A 14,120-nucleotide genomic window follows, 5' to 3' on the forward strand; every position below is an offset into this window, starting at 1 on the left:
GGCTCGGAGTGTGAGGGGCCGAGTGTGAGGCTCGGAGTGTGAGGCTCGGAGTGTGAGGGGCCGAGTGTGAGGGGCCGAGTGTGAGGCTCGGAGTGTGAGGCTCGGAGTGTGAGGGGCCGAGTGTGAGGCTCGGAGTGTGAGGCTCGGAGTGTGAGGGGTCGAGTGTGAGGGGCCGAGTGTGAGGCTCGGAGTGTGAGGCTCGGAGTGTGAGGCTCGGAGTGTGAGGCTCGGAGTGTGAGGGGTCGAGTGTGAGGGGCCGAGTGTGAGGGGCCGCGTGTGAGGCTCGGAGTGTGAGGCTCGGAGTGTGAGGCTCGGAGTGTGAGGGGTCGAGTGTGAGGGGTCGAGTGTGAGGGGTCGAGTGTGAGGGGCCAAGTGTGAGGGGCCGAGTGTGAGGGGCCGAGTGTGAGGCTCGGAGTGTGAGGCTCGGAGTGTGAGGGGCCGAGTGTGAGGGGCCGAGTGTGAGGCTCGGAGTGTGAGGCTCGGAGTGTGAGGGGCCGAGTGTGAGGCTCGGAGTGTGAGGCTCGGAGTGTGAGGGGTCGAGTGTGAGGGGCCGAGTGTGAGGCTCGGAGTGTGAGGCTCGGAGTGTGAGGCTCGGAGTGTGAGGGGTCGAGTGTGAGGGGTCGAGTGTGAGGGGCTGAGTGTGAGGGGCCGCGTGTGAGGCTCGGAGTGTGAGGCTCGGAGTGTGAGGCTCGGAGTGTGAGGGGTCGAGTGTGAGGGGTCGAGTGTGAGGGGTCGAGTGTGAGGGGCCAAGTGTGAGGGGCCGAGTGTGAGGGGCCGCGTGTGAGGCTCGGAGTGTGAGGCTGTGAGTGTGAGGCTGTGAGTGTGAGGCTGTGAGTGTGAGGCTGTGAGTGTGAGGCTGTGAGTGTGAGGCTCGGAGTGTGAGGCTCGGAGTGTGAGGCTGTAAGTGTGAGGATATACTTCCTCACTCATCTAATGAATCTGGTACCTGCTAAATGTTGTAAACAGCTTGGCAGAAACGGCTGTGCTGAGTAATTCCATTCCTGATGGAGCTGGTTTGTCCACAAGGACGTAGCTGACAGACACTCACCTCCTGACTCTCCAAAGCCGGCCCACCATCTACAAGGCACAAGTCAGGAGTGTGATAGAATGCTCTCCACTTGCCTGGATGAGTGCAGCACCAACAAGACCATCCAGGACAAAGCAGCTCACTTGATTGGTACCCCATTCACCACCTTAAACACCCACTCGCTCCACCACCAATGGACAGTGTTCAGTCCTTAGGCAGCACCTTCCAAACCCACAACCACTACCATCTAGAAGGGCAAGAGCACCAAACACATGGGAACATCACCATGTGTAGGTTCCCCTCCAAGCCACTCACCATCCTGCTGTTCCCTCACTGTCACTGGGTCATGGGTGGCATGCCTCATGAGGATAGGTTGAGGGAGCTCGGTCTTTTCTCCTTGGAGAGACGAAGGATGAGAGGTGACCTGATAGAGGTGTACAAGATGTTGAGTGGTATAGATCGGGTGGATTCTCAGAGGCTTTTTCCCAGGGCTGAAATGGCTGCTACGAGAGGACACAGGTTTAAGGTGCTGGGGAGTAGGTACAGAGGAGATGTCAGGGGTAAGTTTTTCACTCAGAGGGTGGTGGGTGAGTGGAATCGGCTGCCGTCAATGGTGGTGGAGGCAAACTCGATAGGGTCTTTTAAGAGACTTCTGGATGAGTACATGGGACTTAATAGGATTGAGGGTTATAGGTAGGCCTATATATAAGCCTAGGTAGGTAGGGACATGACCGGCGCAACTTGTGGGCCGAAGGGCCTGTTTGTGCTATAGTTTTTCTATGTTTCTATGTTCTAAAATCCTGGGATTCCCTCCCTAACAGCACTGTGGGTGTACCTACACCACGTGGACAGCAGCGGGTTCAAGAAGGCAGCTCACCACCACCTTCTCAAGGGGCAGTTGAGAATGGGTATTAAATGTTGGTTTAAACAGCGATGCCCATGTCCCATGAAAGAATTAAAAAAATTAACATGGGTAAATGTGATTCAGACGATTTGTCTATGTGGAGGGTAAATGCTTCAAGAGTTGGTTATACTGAATGGCTAGTTTCTGTGCTTTGTAAATATTGTGGTTGTGTCAGTCACATCATCGGCTTTCTGTCTGACAGGTAACTTCTCAAAGAGAGAAGCTGGCTAGCAGCAAACATCAGATTGACCTCCTGACTGCCAAACTGAAGCAGTTAGAGGCGAGGATACCAGACCTGGAGAATGCAGCTGGACGTGGGGAAAAGGACAAAGCTCTGTCCAAACTCCAGCAGCAAGTACAGAGACTGCAGCAAGAGCTAAGTGAGGCAAAGATCGCCAACCGCAACCTGAGAGCAAAGTGTGCTGAGATCACCACACTTAAAGTGAGTGTCATCTATACACGGACTAGGGATCCAGCGGGGATGCTGTGGGGAATGGGGATTCTGCAGGGAGTGCGGATCCTACAGGGAGCGAGGATCCTGCAGGGAGTGAGGTATCCTGAGGGAGGGGGGATTCTGCAGGGAATGGAAATCCTGCAGGAAGGGGATATCCTGTGGGGAGTGGGGATCCTATTGGGTTTTGTGGATTAGATTCTCAACATGATCCCACACACATTCATAAACACACATCAGAGATAGAACATAGAACAGTACAGCACAGTACAGGCCCTTCGGCCCTCGATGTTGTGCCGAGCTTTGTCTGAAACCCAGATCAAGCTATCCCACTCCCTATCATCCTGGTGTGCTCCATGTGCCTATCCAATAACCGCTTGAAAGTTCCTAAAGTGTCTGACTCCACTATCACAGCAGGCAGTTCATTCCACACCCCAACCACTCTCTGAGTAAAGAACCTATCTCGGACATTCTATATCCTATATCTCCCACCATGAACCTTATAGTTATGCCCCCTAGTAACAGCTACATCCACCCGAGGAAATAGCCTCTGAATGTCCACTCTATCTATCCCCCTCATCATCTTATAAACCTCTATTAAGTCGCCTCTCAACCTCCTCCGCTCTGAAGAGGAAAGCCCCAGCTCCCTCAACCTTTCCTCATAAGACCTACCCTCCAAACCAGGCAGCATCCTGGTAAATCTCCTTTGCACTCTCTCCAATGCTTCCACATCCTTCTTATAGTGAGGTGACCAGAACTGCACACAATATTCCAAATGTGGTCTCACCAAGGTCCTGTACAGTTGCAGCATAACCCCACGGCTCTTAAACTCCAGCCCCCTGTTAATAAACGCTAACACACTATAGGCCTTCTTCACAGCTCTATCCACTTGAGTGGCAACCTTCAGAGATCTATGGATATGAACTCCAAGATCTCTCTGTTCCTCCACATTCCTCAGAACCCTGCCGTTGACCCTGTAATCCACATTTGAATTTGTCCTCCCAAAATAATCACCACGCACTTAGATCATGGGATCTAATCCCACTCTCGAGACCTGAGCACAGAAATTTCCAATACAGCTCTGATGGAGTGCTGCACTGCTGGAGGCGCCGTCTTTCCAACTAAATATGAAACTGAGGCCCATCGGCCCATTCGTGTGTGAACAATCCCAAGGGTGCTGTCTTGAAGAGCCGGTGAGTTCTCCCCAGTGCCTGGGTCAATATCTGTCGACCTCAGTAAACCTGGCTGCTCTGATCATTCTCACATTGCTGAGTGTGGGATCTTGCTGTGTTTATTACATTAAAACAATGACGGATATGTTAGGATGGTGGTGGTTTAGTGGTAATGTCACAGGATGAGTAATCCAGAGGCCAGGCTCTGGAAACCCAGACACAGGATTCAATCCCAGAATGGTCACTGGCGGAATTTAGAATTCAATTATAAATCTGGAATTGAAGTTATTCCCAGTGACGGCAATCATTTGTTGTCAGAGAAACCCATCTGATTCACTGGAGGAAGTCACCTGGAATGGTCTACATGTGACTCCCAACCTGCAGCATTATGGTTGACTCTTAACTGCCCCCTGAAGTGGCCGAGCGAGACACTCAGTTCCAGGATAATCAGGGATGGGTACTACATACTGGCCTTGCCAATGATGCCCATATCCCATGAAGGATTTGTGTTAGAATACCCATGTGTACACACACACAAATAAACACTTACCAGGGGCTCAAAACTGGTCCACCAAATGTGGTTCAGCGTGTGCAAGTACACAACGGAGGCTGAGCTGTCAGAGCAGCCTTTGTAGCCTCTGTGAGTCAGTGCCTCAGTGGGCAGGGGAGGGTTATTTATCCACTGTGCCCTTGGAGGGAAAGCTGGATTGCAAATAGATCCTCTCAGCTGGTAATCTTCCCAAAGGCAGCAACCCGCGAACAGAGCAGGACGATCGAGAGGTTGAGCGAATCCCTGGAAAAACTGGAGGCAATAAAGGAGAAGGCAGCTGAGAAGGTGGTAACCCTGAGATCGGAGCTGGACCAGGCAGAGCATGGGGCCTGGGAGAGGAATGAGCAGACACACAACACACTGACAGCCCTGGGGAATGAGCTCCGCTCCACAAAGCGAGTGCTGCAGGAGGTGGCACGAAGAGAGAGACAGGTGAGTTTGTGAGGGGCCATTTGTGTTATTTTCAATCCCTCCACATTTGACTATTCCAATGCTCTCCAGGTCAGCCTGACAGCCTCTATTAACACTCAGCCTCTACTCACTCCTGATGTGGCAAAGCTTCAATTAAAAAATTCTTATTCTTGTTTTTAAACCTCTTCATTCTCTCTCTGCCTCTCGCCTCCTTTAAGAACATTGAATACAGGAGTTCAGACGTCTTGTTGAAGTTGTACAAGACATTGGTAAGGCCACACTTGGAATACTGTGTGCAGTTCTGGTCACCCTATTATAGAAAGGATATTATTAAACTAGAAAGAGTGCAGAAAAGATTTACTCGGATGCTACTGGGACTTGATGGATTGAGTTATAAGGAGAGGCTGGATAGACTGGGACTTTTTTCTCTGGAGTGTAGGAGGCTGACGGGTGACCTTATAGAGGTCTATAAAATAATGAGGGGCATAGACAAGGTAGATAGTCAATATCTTTTCTCAAAGGTAGGGGAGTCTAAAACTAAAGGGCATAGGTTTAAGGTGAGAGGGGAGAGATACAAAAGTGTCCAGAGGGGCAATTTTTTCACGCAGAGGGTGGTGAGTGTCTGGAACAAACTGCCAGAAGTAGTAGTAGAGGCGGGTACAATTTTGTCTTTTAAAAAAGAATTTAGACAGTTACATGGGTAAGATGGGTATAGAGGGATATGGGCCAAATGCGGGCAATTGGGATTAGCTTAGAGGTTTAAAAAAAAAGAGCGGCATGGACAAGTTGGGCCAAAGGGCCTGTTTCCATGCTGTAAACCTCTATGACTCTAAGATGCTCATTACAAGCTAGCTTTTTGACTGAGCCCCAAGGCTTAGATAAAATGTCACCTGACGAGTAATCCAGAGGTGCAGACTAATGCTCTGGGGGAGACACCAGTTCAAGTCCCACTACGGCAGCTGGTGGAACTTGAATTCAGTTCATAAATCTGGAATGGAAGGCCAGCCTCAGTAACAGTGACCATGAAACTATCATCGATTGTTGTAAAAACAACAATGTCCTTTAGGGAGGGAAATCTGCCATCCTTACCTGGCCTGGCTGACATGTGACTCCAGAGCCACAGCAATGTGGTTGTCTCATACCTGAAACTGCTCAATTCAAGGCTAATTGGGGATGGGCAAGAAACGCTGGCTCAAAAGTCCGTAACATTTACTTTCTTTTTAAAAACATGGAGGAACAGAGTCACAGGACTGTGATTAGTTCTAACAAGGAAAAATTAGATTATGATACAATGCTTCTTTACTCCCCCCTTAGTTTAACAAATACACACATATTTTAAGATTAACATGGATCACAAAGTGCACCTTAAGCTACAACCGTCTCAATAACACAAAGTCCCTTCAAGCACACAGATTGGCAGTGATTAAATACACTCTCCATTCTGAACCTTAAATAAATGCCTGTGGATTTCTCCCCCAGAATCTCCCCAGATGATTGTCACATGAGAGTTTCCAAACTCCACTCCCAAAAATACTCCTTAAAATCTTCTTTCACAATAATGCTTTCCATTAGTGGCTTGCATTCCGAAATCCAGTCCAGATTTTCCAAATGATTCTTAAACAAAGCTTCCACTCCACTTTTAACAACAAATCCAGTATCCAGGATTTACACCATCCCCTTTAGGATTCCTTTGTCTTGACTGTTGGACAAACTGTTCACAATTGTTTTAACTATCGATTCTAGACTCGATCGAAATGGATCAAACATTTGATTTACCCCTAAAGCCTGCTTTCCCACTTGGATACTGAACAAAGAACAAAGAACAATACAGCACAGGAACAGGCCCTTCGGCCCTCCAAGCCTGCGCCGCTCATGTGCCCACTAGACCATACTTTTGTATCCCTCTATTCCCAGTCTGTTCATGTGGTCATCTAGATAAGTCTTAAACGATCCCAGCATGTCCGCCTCAATCACCTTGCTTGGCAGTGCATTCCAGGCCCCCACCACCCTCTGTGTAAAATACGTCCCCCTGACATCTGTGTTGAACCTTGCCCCCCTCACCTTGAACCCGTGACCCCTTGTGTTCGTCACCTCCAACCTGGGAAAAAGCTTCCCACTGTTCACCCTATCTATGCCCTTCATAATTTTATACACCTCTATTAGGTCGCCCCTCATCCTCCGTCTTTCCAGGGAGAACAACCCCAGTTTACCCAATCTCTCCTCATAGCTAAGACCCTCCATACCAGGCAACATCCTGGTAAACCTTCTCTGTACTCTCTCCAAAACCTCCACGTCCTTCTGGTAGTGTGGCGACCAGAACTGGACGCAGTATTCCAAATGTGGCCTAACCAACGTTCTATACAGCCGCAACATCATATGCCAACTTTTATATTCTATGCCCCGTCCAATAAAGGCAAGCATGCCATATGCCTTCTTCACCACCCCCTCCACCTGTGCTGCCACCTTTAAGGATCTGTGGACTTGTACATCCAGGTCCCTCTGTGTGTCTATACTCCTGATGGTTCTACCATTTATTGTATAGCTCCCCCTTACATTAGATCTACCGAAATGCATCACTTCGCATTTATCTGGATTAAATTCCATCTGCCATTTCTCCGCCCAATGTTCCAGCCTATCTATATCTTGCTGTATTCTCTGACAATGTTCATCACCATCCGCAAACTCCACCAATCTTCGTGTCGTCCGCAAACTTACTGATCACACCAGTTACATCTTCCTCCAAATCATTTATATATATCACAAACAGCAGAGGTCCCAGTACAGAGCCCTGTGGAACACCACTAGTCAGAGACCTCCAACCGGAAAAAGACCCCTCCACTGTTACCCTCTGTCTTCTATGGCTAAGCCAGTTCTCCACCCATCTAGCTAGCTCACCTTTTATCCCGTGAGATTTAACCTTTTGCACCAGCCTGCCATGAGGGACCTTGTCAAACGCTTTACTAAAATCCATATAGACGACATCCACGGCCCTTCCCCCGTCAATCGTTTTTGTCACCGCCTCAAAAAACTCAACCAAATTTGTGAGGCATGACCTCCCTCGTACAAAGCCATGCTGTCTATCGCCAATGAGATTATTCAGTTCTAAATGCGCATATATCGTATCTCTAAGAATCTTCTCCAACAATTTCCCTACCACGGACGTCAAGCTCACCGGCCTATAATTACCCGGGTTATCCTTGCTACCCTTCTTAAATAACGGGACCACATTTGCTATCCTCCAATCCTCTGAGACCTCACCTGTGTCCAGTGAAGAGACAAAGATTTCTGTTAGAGGCCCAGCAATTGCATCTCTCGCCTCCCTGAGGAGTCTAGGATAGATGCCATCCGGCCTGGGGATTTGTCTGTCTTAATGTTTCCTGGAAAACCTAACACTTCCTCCCATGTAATTGAGATTTTTTCTAACGGTTCAACACATCTCTCTGAGACAATACCAGTCAACATGTCCCTCTCCTTTGTGAATACTGATGCAAAGTATTTGTTTAGGATCTCTCCTACTTCCTTTGGTTCTAAGCATAATTCCCCTCCTTTGTCCCTGAGAGGTCCGATTCTTTTCCTAACAACCTTCTTGTTCCTAACGTATGTATAAAATGCCTTAGGATTCTTCTTAATCCTGTCTGCCAAGGACATTTCGTGACCCCTTTTTGCCCTTCTAACTCCCTGTTTGAGTTCTTTTCTACTTTCTCTGTATTCCTCCAGTGCTCCATCTGTTTTTAGCTGCCTGGACCTCATGTATGCCTCTTTTTTCTTTTTGATTAGTCCCACAATTTCACTGGTTATCCTATCCTTCCTCTTTACAGGCACATGCCTGTCCTGCAGTCCTAGCAAGTGCTCCTTAAAAGACTCCCACATGCCAGATGTGGATTTATCCTCGAACAGCCTCTCCCAATCAACAGCCACCAAATCCTGCCTAATCCGGCTGTAGTTAGCCTTCCCCCAATTCAGTACCTTACCCATAGAACAACACTCATCTTTTTCCATTACTATCCTAAAGTTTACAGAATTGTGGTCACTGTTTGCCACATCTTAGAATCTTAGAAACCCTACAGTACAGAAAGAGGCCATTCGGCCCATCGAGTCTGCACCGACCACAACCACAGCCAGGCCCTACCCCCATATCCCTACATATTTACCCACCAATCCCTCTAACCTACGCATCCCAGGACACTAAGGGCAATTTTAGCATGGCCAATCAACCTAACCCGCACATCTTTGGACTGTGGGAGGAAACCGGAGCACCCGGAGGAAACCCACGCAGACACGAGGAGAATGTGCAAACTCCACACAGACAGTGACCCAAGCCGGGAATTGAACCCAGGACCCTGGAGCTGTGAAGCAGCAGTGCTAACCACTGTGCTACCGTGCCGCCCCACTAGTCCCCCACATGTTCCCTGACTGCAACTTTGATGACCTGACCGGGCTCATTCCCCAGTACTTGGTCCAGTATAGCCCCCTCTCTAGTTGGACTGTCAACATATTGTTCCAAAGAATCTTCCTGTACGCATTTTATAAATTCTTCCCCGTCCCAGGCCCCCAGCCCTAAGCGATTTCCAGTCTATACAAGGGAAATTAAAATCTCCCACTACAACAAGCCTATTTTTTCTGCACCTGTCCAGAATCTCCTTACATATCTGTTCCTCAACTTCCCATGGGCTGTTGGGGGGCCTGTAGTATACCCCCAGCATAGTGACTGCGCCCTTCCTGTTTCTGAGCTCCACCCACAGTGACTCGTTACCTGACCCTTCCATATTGTCCACCCTCTGTACCGCTGTAATATGCTCCCTAGCCAGCGTTGCTACTCCCCCACCCCTCCTCGGTCTCGCCTAAAACTCTTATACCCCGGAATATTCAACTGCCAGTCCTGTCCTTCTTTTAACCAAGTCTCCGTCACTGCAACCACATCCAAGTTCTGCGCAAGCATTAAGGCTCTAAGCTTGTCTGTCTTGCCCGTGACGCTCCTTGCATTGAAGCAGATGCACTCCAGACCTCCAGGCCCACTGAGGTCATCCTCCCCCAGAATGCTCTTCCTCTTAGATAGCCTTGTCTTGGCCCCAACCTCGTCCCCAGCCTCTATGCTTATTGACCTATTGTTCTGATCCCCACCCCCCTGCCACATTAGTTTAAACCCACCCGAACCACACTAGCAAAACTCCCAGCTAGGATATTCGTGCCCCTCCAGTTTAGGTGCAACCCGTTCTTCTCGTACAGGTGCCATCCTCTCTTGAAGACTTCCCAGTGATCCACGAATTTGAAACCCTCTCTCCTGCACCAGTCCTTTAGCCACGCGTTCAGCTGTACAATCTCCCTGTTCCGAGCCTCACTAGCTTGCGGCACTGGGAGTAGTCCAGAGATCGCTACCCTGGAGGCCCTGCTTTTTAGCCTACTACCCAACTCCCTGAATTGCTCTCGCAGGACCTCCCTGCTCTTTCTGCCTTCGTCATTTGCACCAATGTGGACAATGACGTCTGTCTGGTTATCCGCCTTTTTTAGGATACTTCCTACCCGCTCAGAGACATCCAGGACCCCGGCACCAGGGAGGCAGACTACCATCCTGGAGTCTCATTCACGCCCACAGAACCGCCTGTCTGTGCCTCTAACCATTTCATCCCCCACTACTATTGCTCTCCTGGTTCCCCTCTGAGCCACAGAGCCCGATTCCGTGCCAGTGACCTGGTCACCGTGGCTTATCCCTGGAGGGTCATCCCCCCGCCACAGTATCCGAAACGATATACTTATACCGTATAGACTGCAATTGTCTCTTGAACTCTGAACACTTTGCTTACTCTTCCTTGAACTCTTCTGAACAATACCTTGGTCTCTGTTCTTTTAATTTCAGTTGTCTTAAGACATTTGTTCTGTCCCAATTTCCTGGTTATCTGGAATGTAACTTTTGTTTTGGAAGCTTGCCTCTTTGCAGCTCCCAGCCTGTCCAATCTTTATTCTGGAGTTGAGAGATGCTCATTCTCTGGTGTCCTGTCTCCAACTGCAAACAAATCCACCTAAACTAAGACCAAGGACCTTAAAAGTGCCTCCAGTTGCTAAGCAACACCCGCATAGTACAATAGAAATACAGTTGGAACTGGTCAAACCCCCACACATCCAAACACCTTTGTCCAGCACAAATTTAACTCTAGGTTTTATCCTTCCTTCCACAGAACAAACACCCTTAAAACTGTACCTTATTTCTAATGTTTATTAATACAAATATAAATCCCTCAAAATAACCTTTGTTTTCCTAACATGCTTTCTGTCTCCCTCCATTTAATGGCTATCAGATCATGCATCTTTATTTTTATTTGCCCTATCAAAGGTGGCACGGTAGCACAGTGGTTAGCACTGCTGCTTCACAGCTCCAGGGACCTGGGTTCGATTCCCGGTTTGGGTCACTGCCTGTGTGGAGTTTGCACATTCTCCCCGTGTCTGCATGGGTTTCCTCCGGGTGCTCCGGTTTCCTCCCACAGTCCAAAGATGTGCGGGTCAGGTTGATTGGCCATGCTAAAATTGCCCCTTAGTGTCCTGAGATGTGTAGGTTAGAGGGATTAGCGGGTAAAATATGTAGGGATATGGGGGTAGGGCCTGGGTGGGATTGTGGTCGGTGCAGACTCGATGGGCCAGATGGCCTCTTTCTGCACTGTAGGGTTTCTATGATTCTATCAGTTCATCTGTTTTATTTTGAATGTTGCGCGCATTCAGATAGAGCGCCTTTAGTTTTATCCCTTTATTTTTGTCATCTCTAGCCCCAGCTGCTGATTTACTCTTAGATCTTTGTATTCCCTGTCCTTTCCTGTCATGTTCTGTTTCCCATATTAATCCCTTTCTCTCTTGCCTTGCTTCTACTGTTTGATTTGTCCCAAATTTGATCCCTTACCCCCACTCTTTAGTTTAAGTTCCTCTCTACTTCCCTAGTTATGCAGCTGATAGAACACTGGTCGTTATATGATTCAGGTAGATCATCCCTAGAATACAGCCCCACTATCCCCAGTACTGGTGCCAGTGTCCCACAGACTGAACCCACTTCTCCCACACCAACCTCTGAGCCACGTAGTCACCTCTCTGAGATTATTTGGACTGTGCCAATTTTCATGTAGCTCAGGTAATAATCCAGAGAATGTCACCTTTGAGGTCCTGCTTCTTAATTTGCTGTCTAACTCCTCATACTGACAATGCAGAACCTCTTTCCTTGTCCTACCAATGTCATTGGTACCTACATAGACCATGGCGAATGGATCCTCCCCCCTCCCACAAGTTCTCCTCCAGCCCTGAGCAGATGTCCTGAACCCTGGCAGCAGGCAGGCAACACAACTGTCTGGACTCTTGCTCAACTCTGCAAAGAGCAGGGGTGGGAGGCACGGTGGTACAATGGTTAGCACAACTGCCACACAGCGCCAGGGACCCAGGTTCAATTCCTGGTTTGGGTCACTGTCTGTGTGGAGCTTGCACGTTCTCCCCGTGGGTTTCCTCCGGGTGCTCTGGTTTCCTCCCACAGTCTGAAAGATGTGCTGGTTAGGGTGCATTGGCCGTGCTAAATTCTCCCTCAGTGGACCCGAACAGGCACCGGAGTGTGGCGACTGGGGGATTTTCACAGTAACTTCATTGCAGTGTGAATGTAAGCCTACTTGTGACTAATAAATAAACTTTAAAAAACTTCAAAACAATCCCCATTCTACAGTACATTCCTTTTTGCTCCCCACCCCATCTGAGTGGCTTTCTGTACCACAGTGCCATGGTCAGTCTGCTCATCGACCCTGCAGCCCCCCCTCTCCTCCAAGCAAGCCGAGAAAACCCTCACAGTTGCCAAGCAGAGGCTCCTGCCTTCCTGTCCTCTGGGTCTCCTTACCCTCCTCGCTCACAGCCACACCCTCCCGTCCCTCACCACTGACCAAATCAGAAGACTCTACCCTAAGGGGTGTGACCATCTCCGGGTATCAAGTTCCCGGGTAACTGCCCCATTCCTTACCGCGTCACAGTGGCTGCAGTTCCTTCTTCAGCGCCCTGACTCTGGGGCGGAGTTCCTTGAGGGACAGACACTCACTCCAGATGTCTTTGCTGTGGATCACACTGGCGTCCAGGGGTTCCCACATGCTGCAGCCTTGATATATCTATCACCTCTCCTGCCATCCTTAATGTGCTTTAAATAACAACTTATATATTTCACTCAGTCATTTATTTTCCTTTGTTACATATTTAATTAAACTTGCCACTGGTTCCTGCAATATTTTAAACCTTGGGAATAAAATAGACCTACCCCCCCACTAGATACTCATTAAACAGCTAGCTTTTGATTTGATTTGATTTATTATTGTCACATGTATTTAGGATATCAGTGATACAGTTTATTGCGCGCTATACAGACAAAGCATACCGTTCATAGAGAAGGAAAGGAGAGAGTGCGGAATGTAGTGTTACAGTCATAGCTAGGGTGTAGAGAAAGATCAACTTAATGCAAGCTTCTTTCTGTGTCGGAGTAAAAACAAAGAACAAAGAAAATTACAGCACAGCAACAGGCCCTTCGGCCCTCTGTTGCACTGACAAATTGCAAATTATGAAGAATAATTGGACCAAACGACCACAACGGGACAAGTTGAAGGACATCACCACCTTCTCTTAAGAAGTGCCAGTCTTGCCCATGACGCTTACCTCTGAGAATGAGTTAGAAAGAGCAATGATCTCTGACCTTCGGCCAAGTCTGATGTCAGTGTTTTTTTTTGCAGTTGGTGGATTTCCGGGAGTTTGTAACAAGGGCTTTGGGATTTGACACAAACAGCATGGCCGTTCCTGATGAGAAGGTCTACCATCAGTTGAAGGGCCTTGTGGAAGCCCAGAGAAGCCGCAGCCCAAAATTATTCCACTCGGACAGCTCACTGCAAGGGAGCAGCGACAGAAATGGAGTCAGATACCTGGGGTCCCAGCCCACGCACAGCTTTCCTTCCAACTGGGGCCAGCGCAGGCCTTAACCCAGCTCTCTGCTCAGGGAGTACAACAGGACAGCCCTATTTAATTCCGACATAGATTGCAGCCTCTGTATCCCTCACCAGCCACTGTACCCCCCCCCCCCCAGCCAACCTTTGTACCCCCCAGCCTCTGTACCCCTCCCAGCCTGTTACCCCCAGCCTCTGTACCCCCCCAACCTCTGTACCCCTCCCAGCCTCTGTTACCCCCAGCCTCTGTACCCCCCCAACCTCTGTACCCCTCCCAGCCTTTGTACCCCTCCCAACCTCTGTTACCCCCTGCCAGTCTCTCTTACCCCACCTCAGCCTCTGTACCTCACCCTGCCAAAATCTGTACCCCCTCCCGCCAGCCTCTGTACCCCCCGCCAGCCTCTGTACCACCCCCGCCAACCTCTGTACCCCTCCCAGCCTCTGTACCCCTCCCAGCCTCTGTACCCCTCCCAGCCTCTGTACCCCTCCCAGCCTCTGTACCCCTCCCAGCCTCTGTACCCCTCCCAGCCTCTGTACCCCTCCCAGCCTCTGTTACCCCCAGCCCCTGTACCTCGCCAACCTCTGTACCCCTCCCAGCCTCTGTTACACCCAGCCCCTGTTACCCCCTGCCAGCCTCTCTTACCCCATCTCAGCCTCTGTACCTCCTCC

General features: G+C 49.4%; 1 protein-coding gene across 1 annotated transcript; it reads left to right on the forward strand.

The window, feature by feature from the left end:
• The first annotated feature begins 867 nt into the window (after positions 1 to 867).
• LOC144507351 (uncharacterized) lies at positions 868 to 13,571 on the forward strand. The gene is made up of 3 exons (XM_078234543.1): positions 868 to 942; positions 2,134 to 2,373; positions 13,245 to 13,571. Exons 1-3 carry the CDS (start codon positions 934 to 936, stop codon positions 13,485 to 13,487), a joined length of 492 nt encoding a protein of 163 aa, XP_078090669.1. The 5' UTR covers positions 868 to 933; the 3' UTR covers positions 13,488 to 13,571.
• Positions 13,572 to 14,120: the final 549 nt, after the last annotated feature.

Source organism: Mustelus asterias, chromosome 18, assembly GCF_964213995.1.
Source record: "Mustelus asterias chromosome 18, sMusAst1.hap1.1, whole genome shotgun sequence".
Lineage (NCBI taxonomy): Eukaryota > Metazoa > Chordata > Chondrichthyes > Carcharhiniformes > Triakidae > Mustelus > Mustelus asterias.

Bases quoted from the DNA above. Each gene is read 5' to 3' on its own strand.
- LOC144507351 (XM_078234543.1), top strand. The intron at 2,374-13,244 runs GTGAGTGTCATC...TTTTTTTTGCAG, and splicing joins CTGAGATCACCACACTTAAA to TTGGTGGATTTCCGGGAGTT.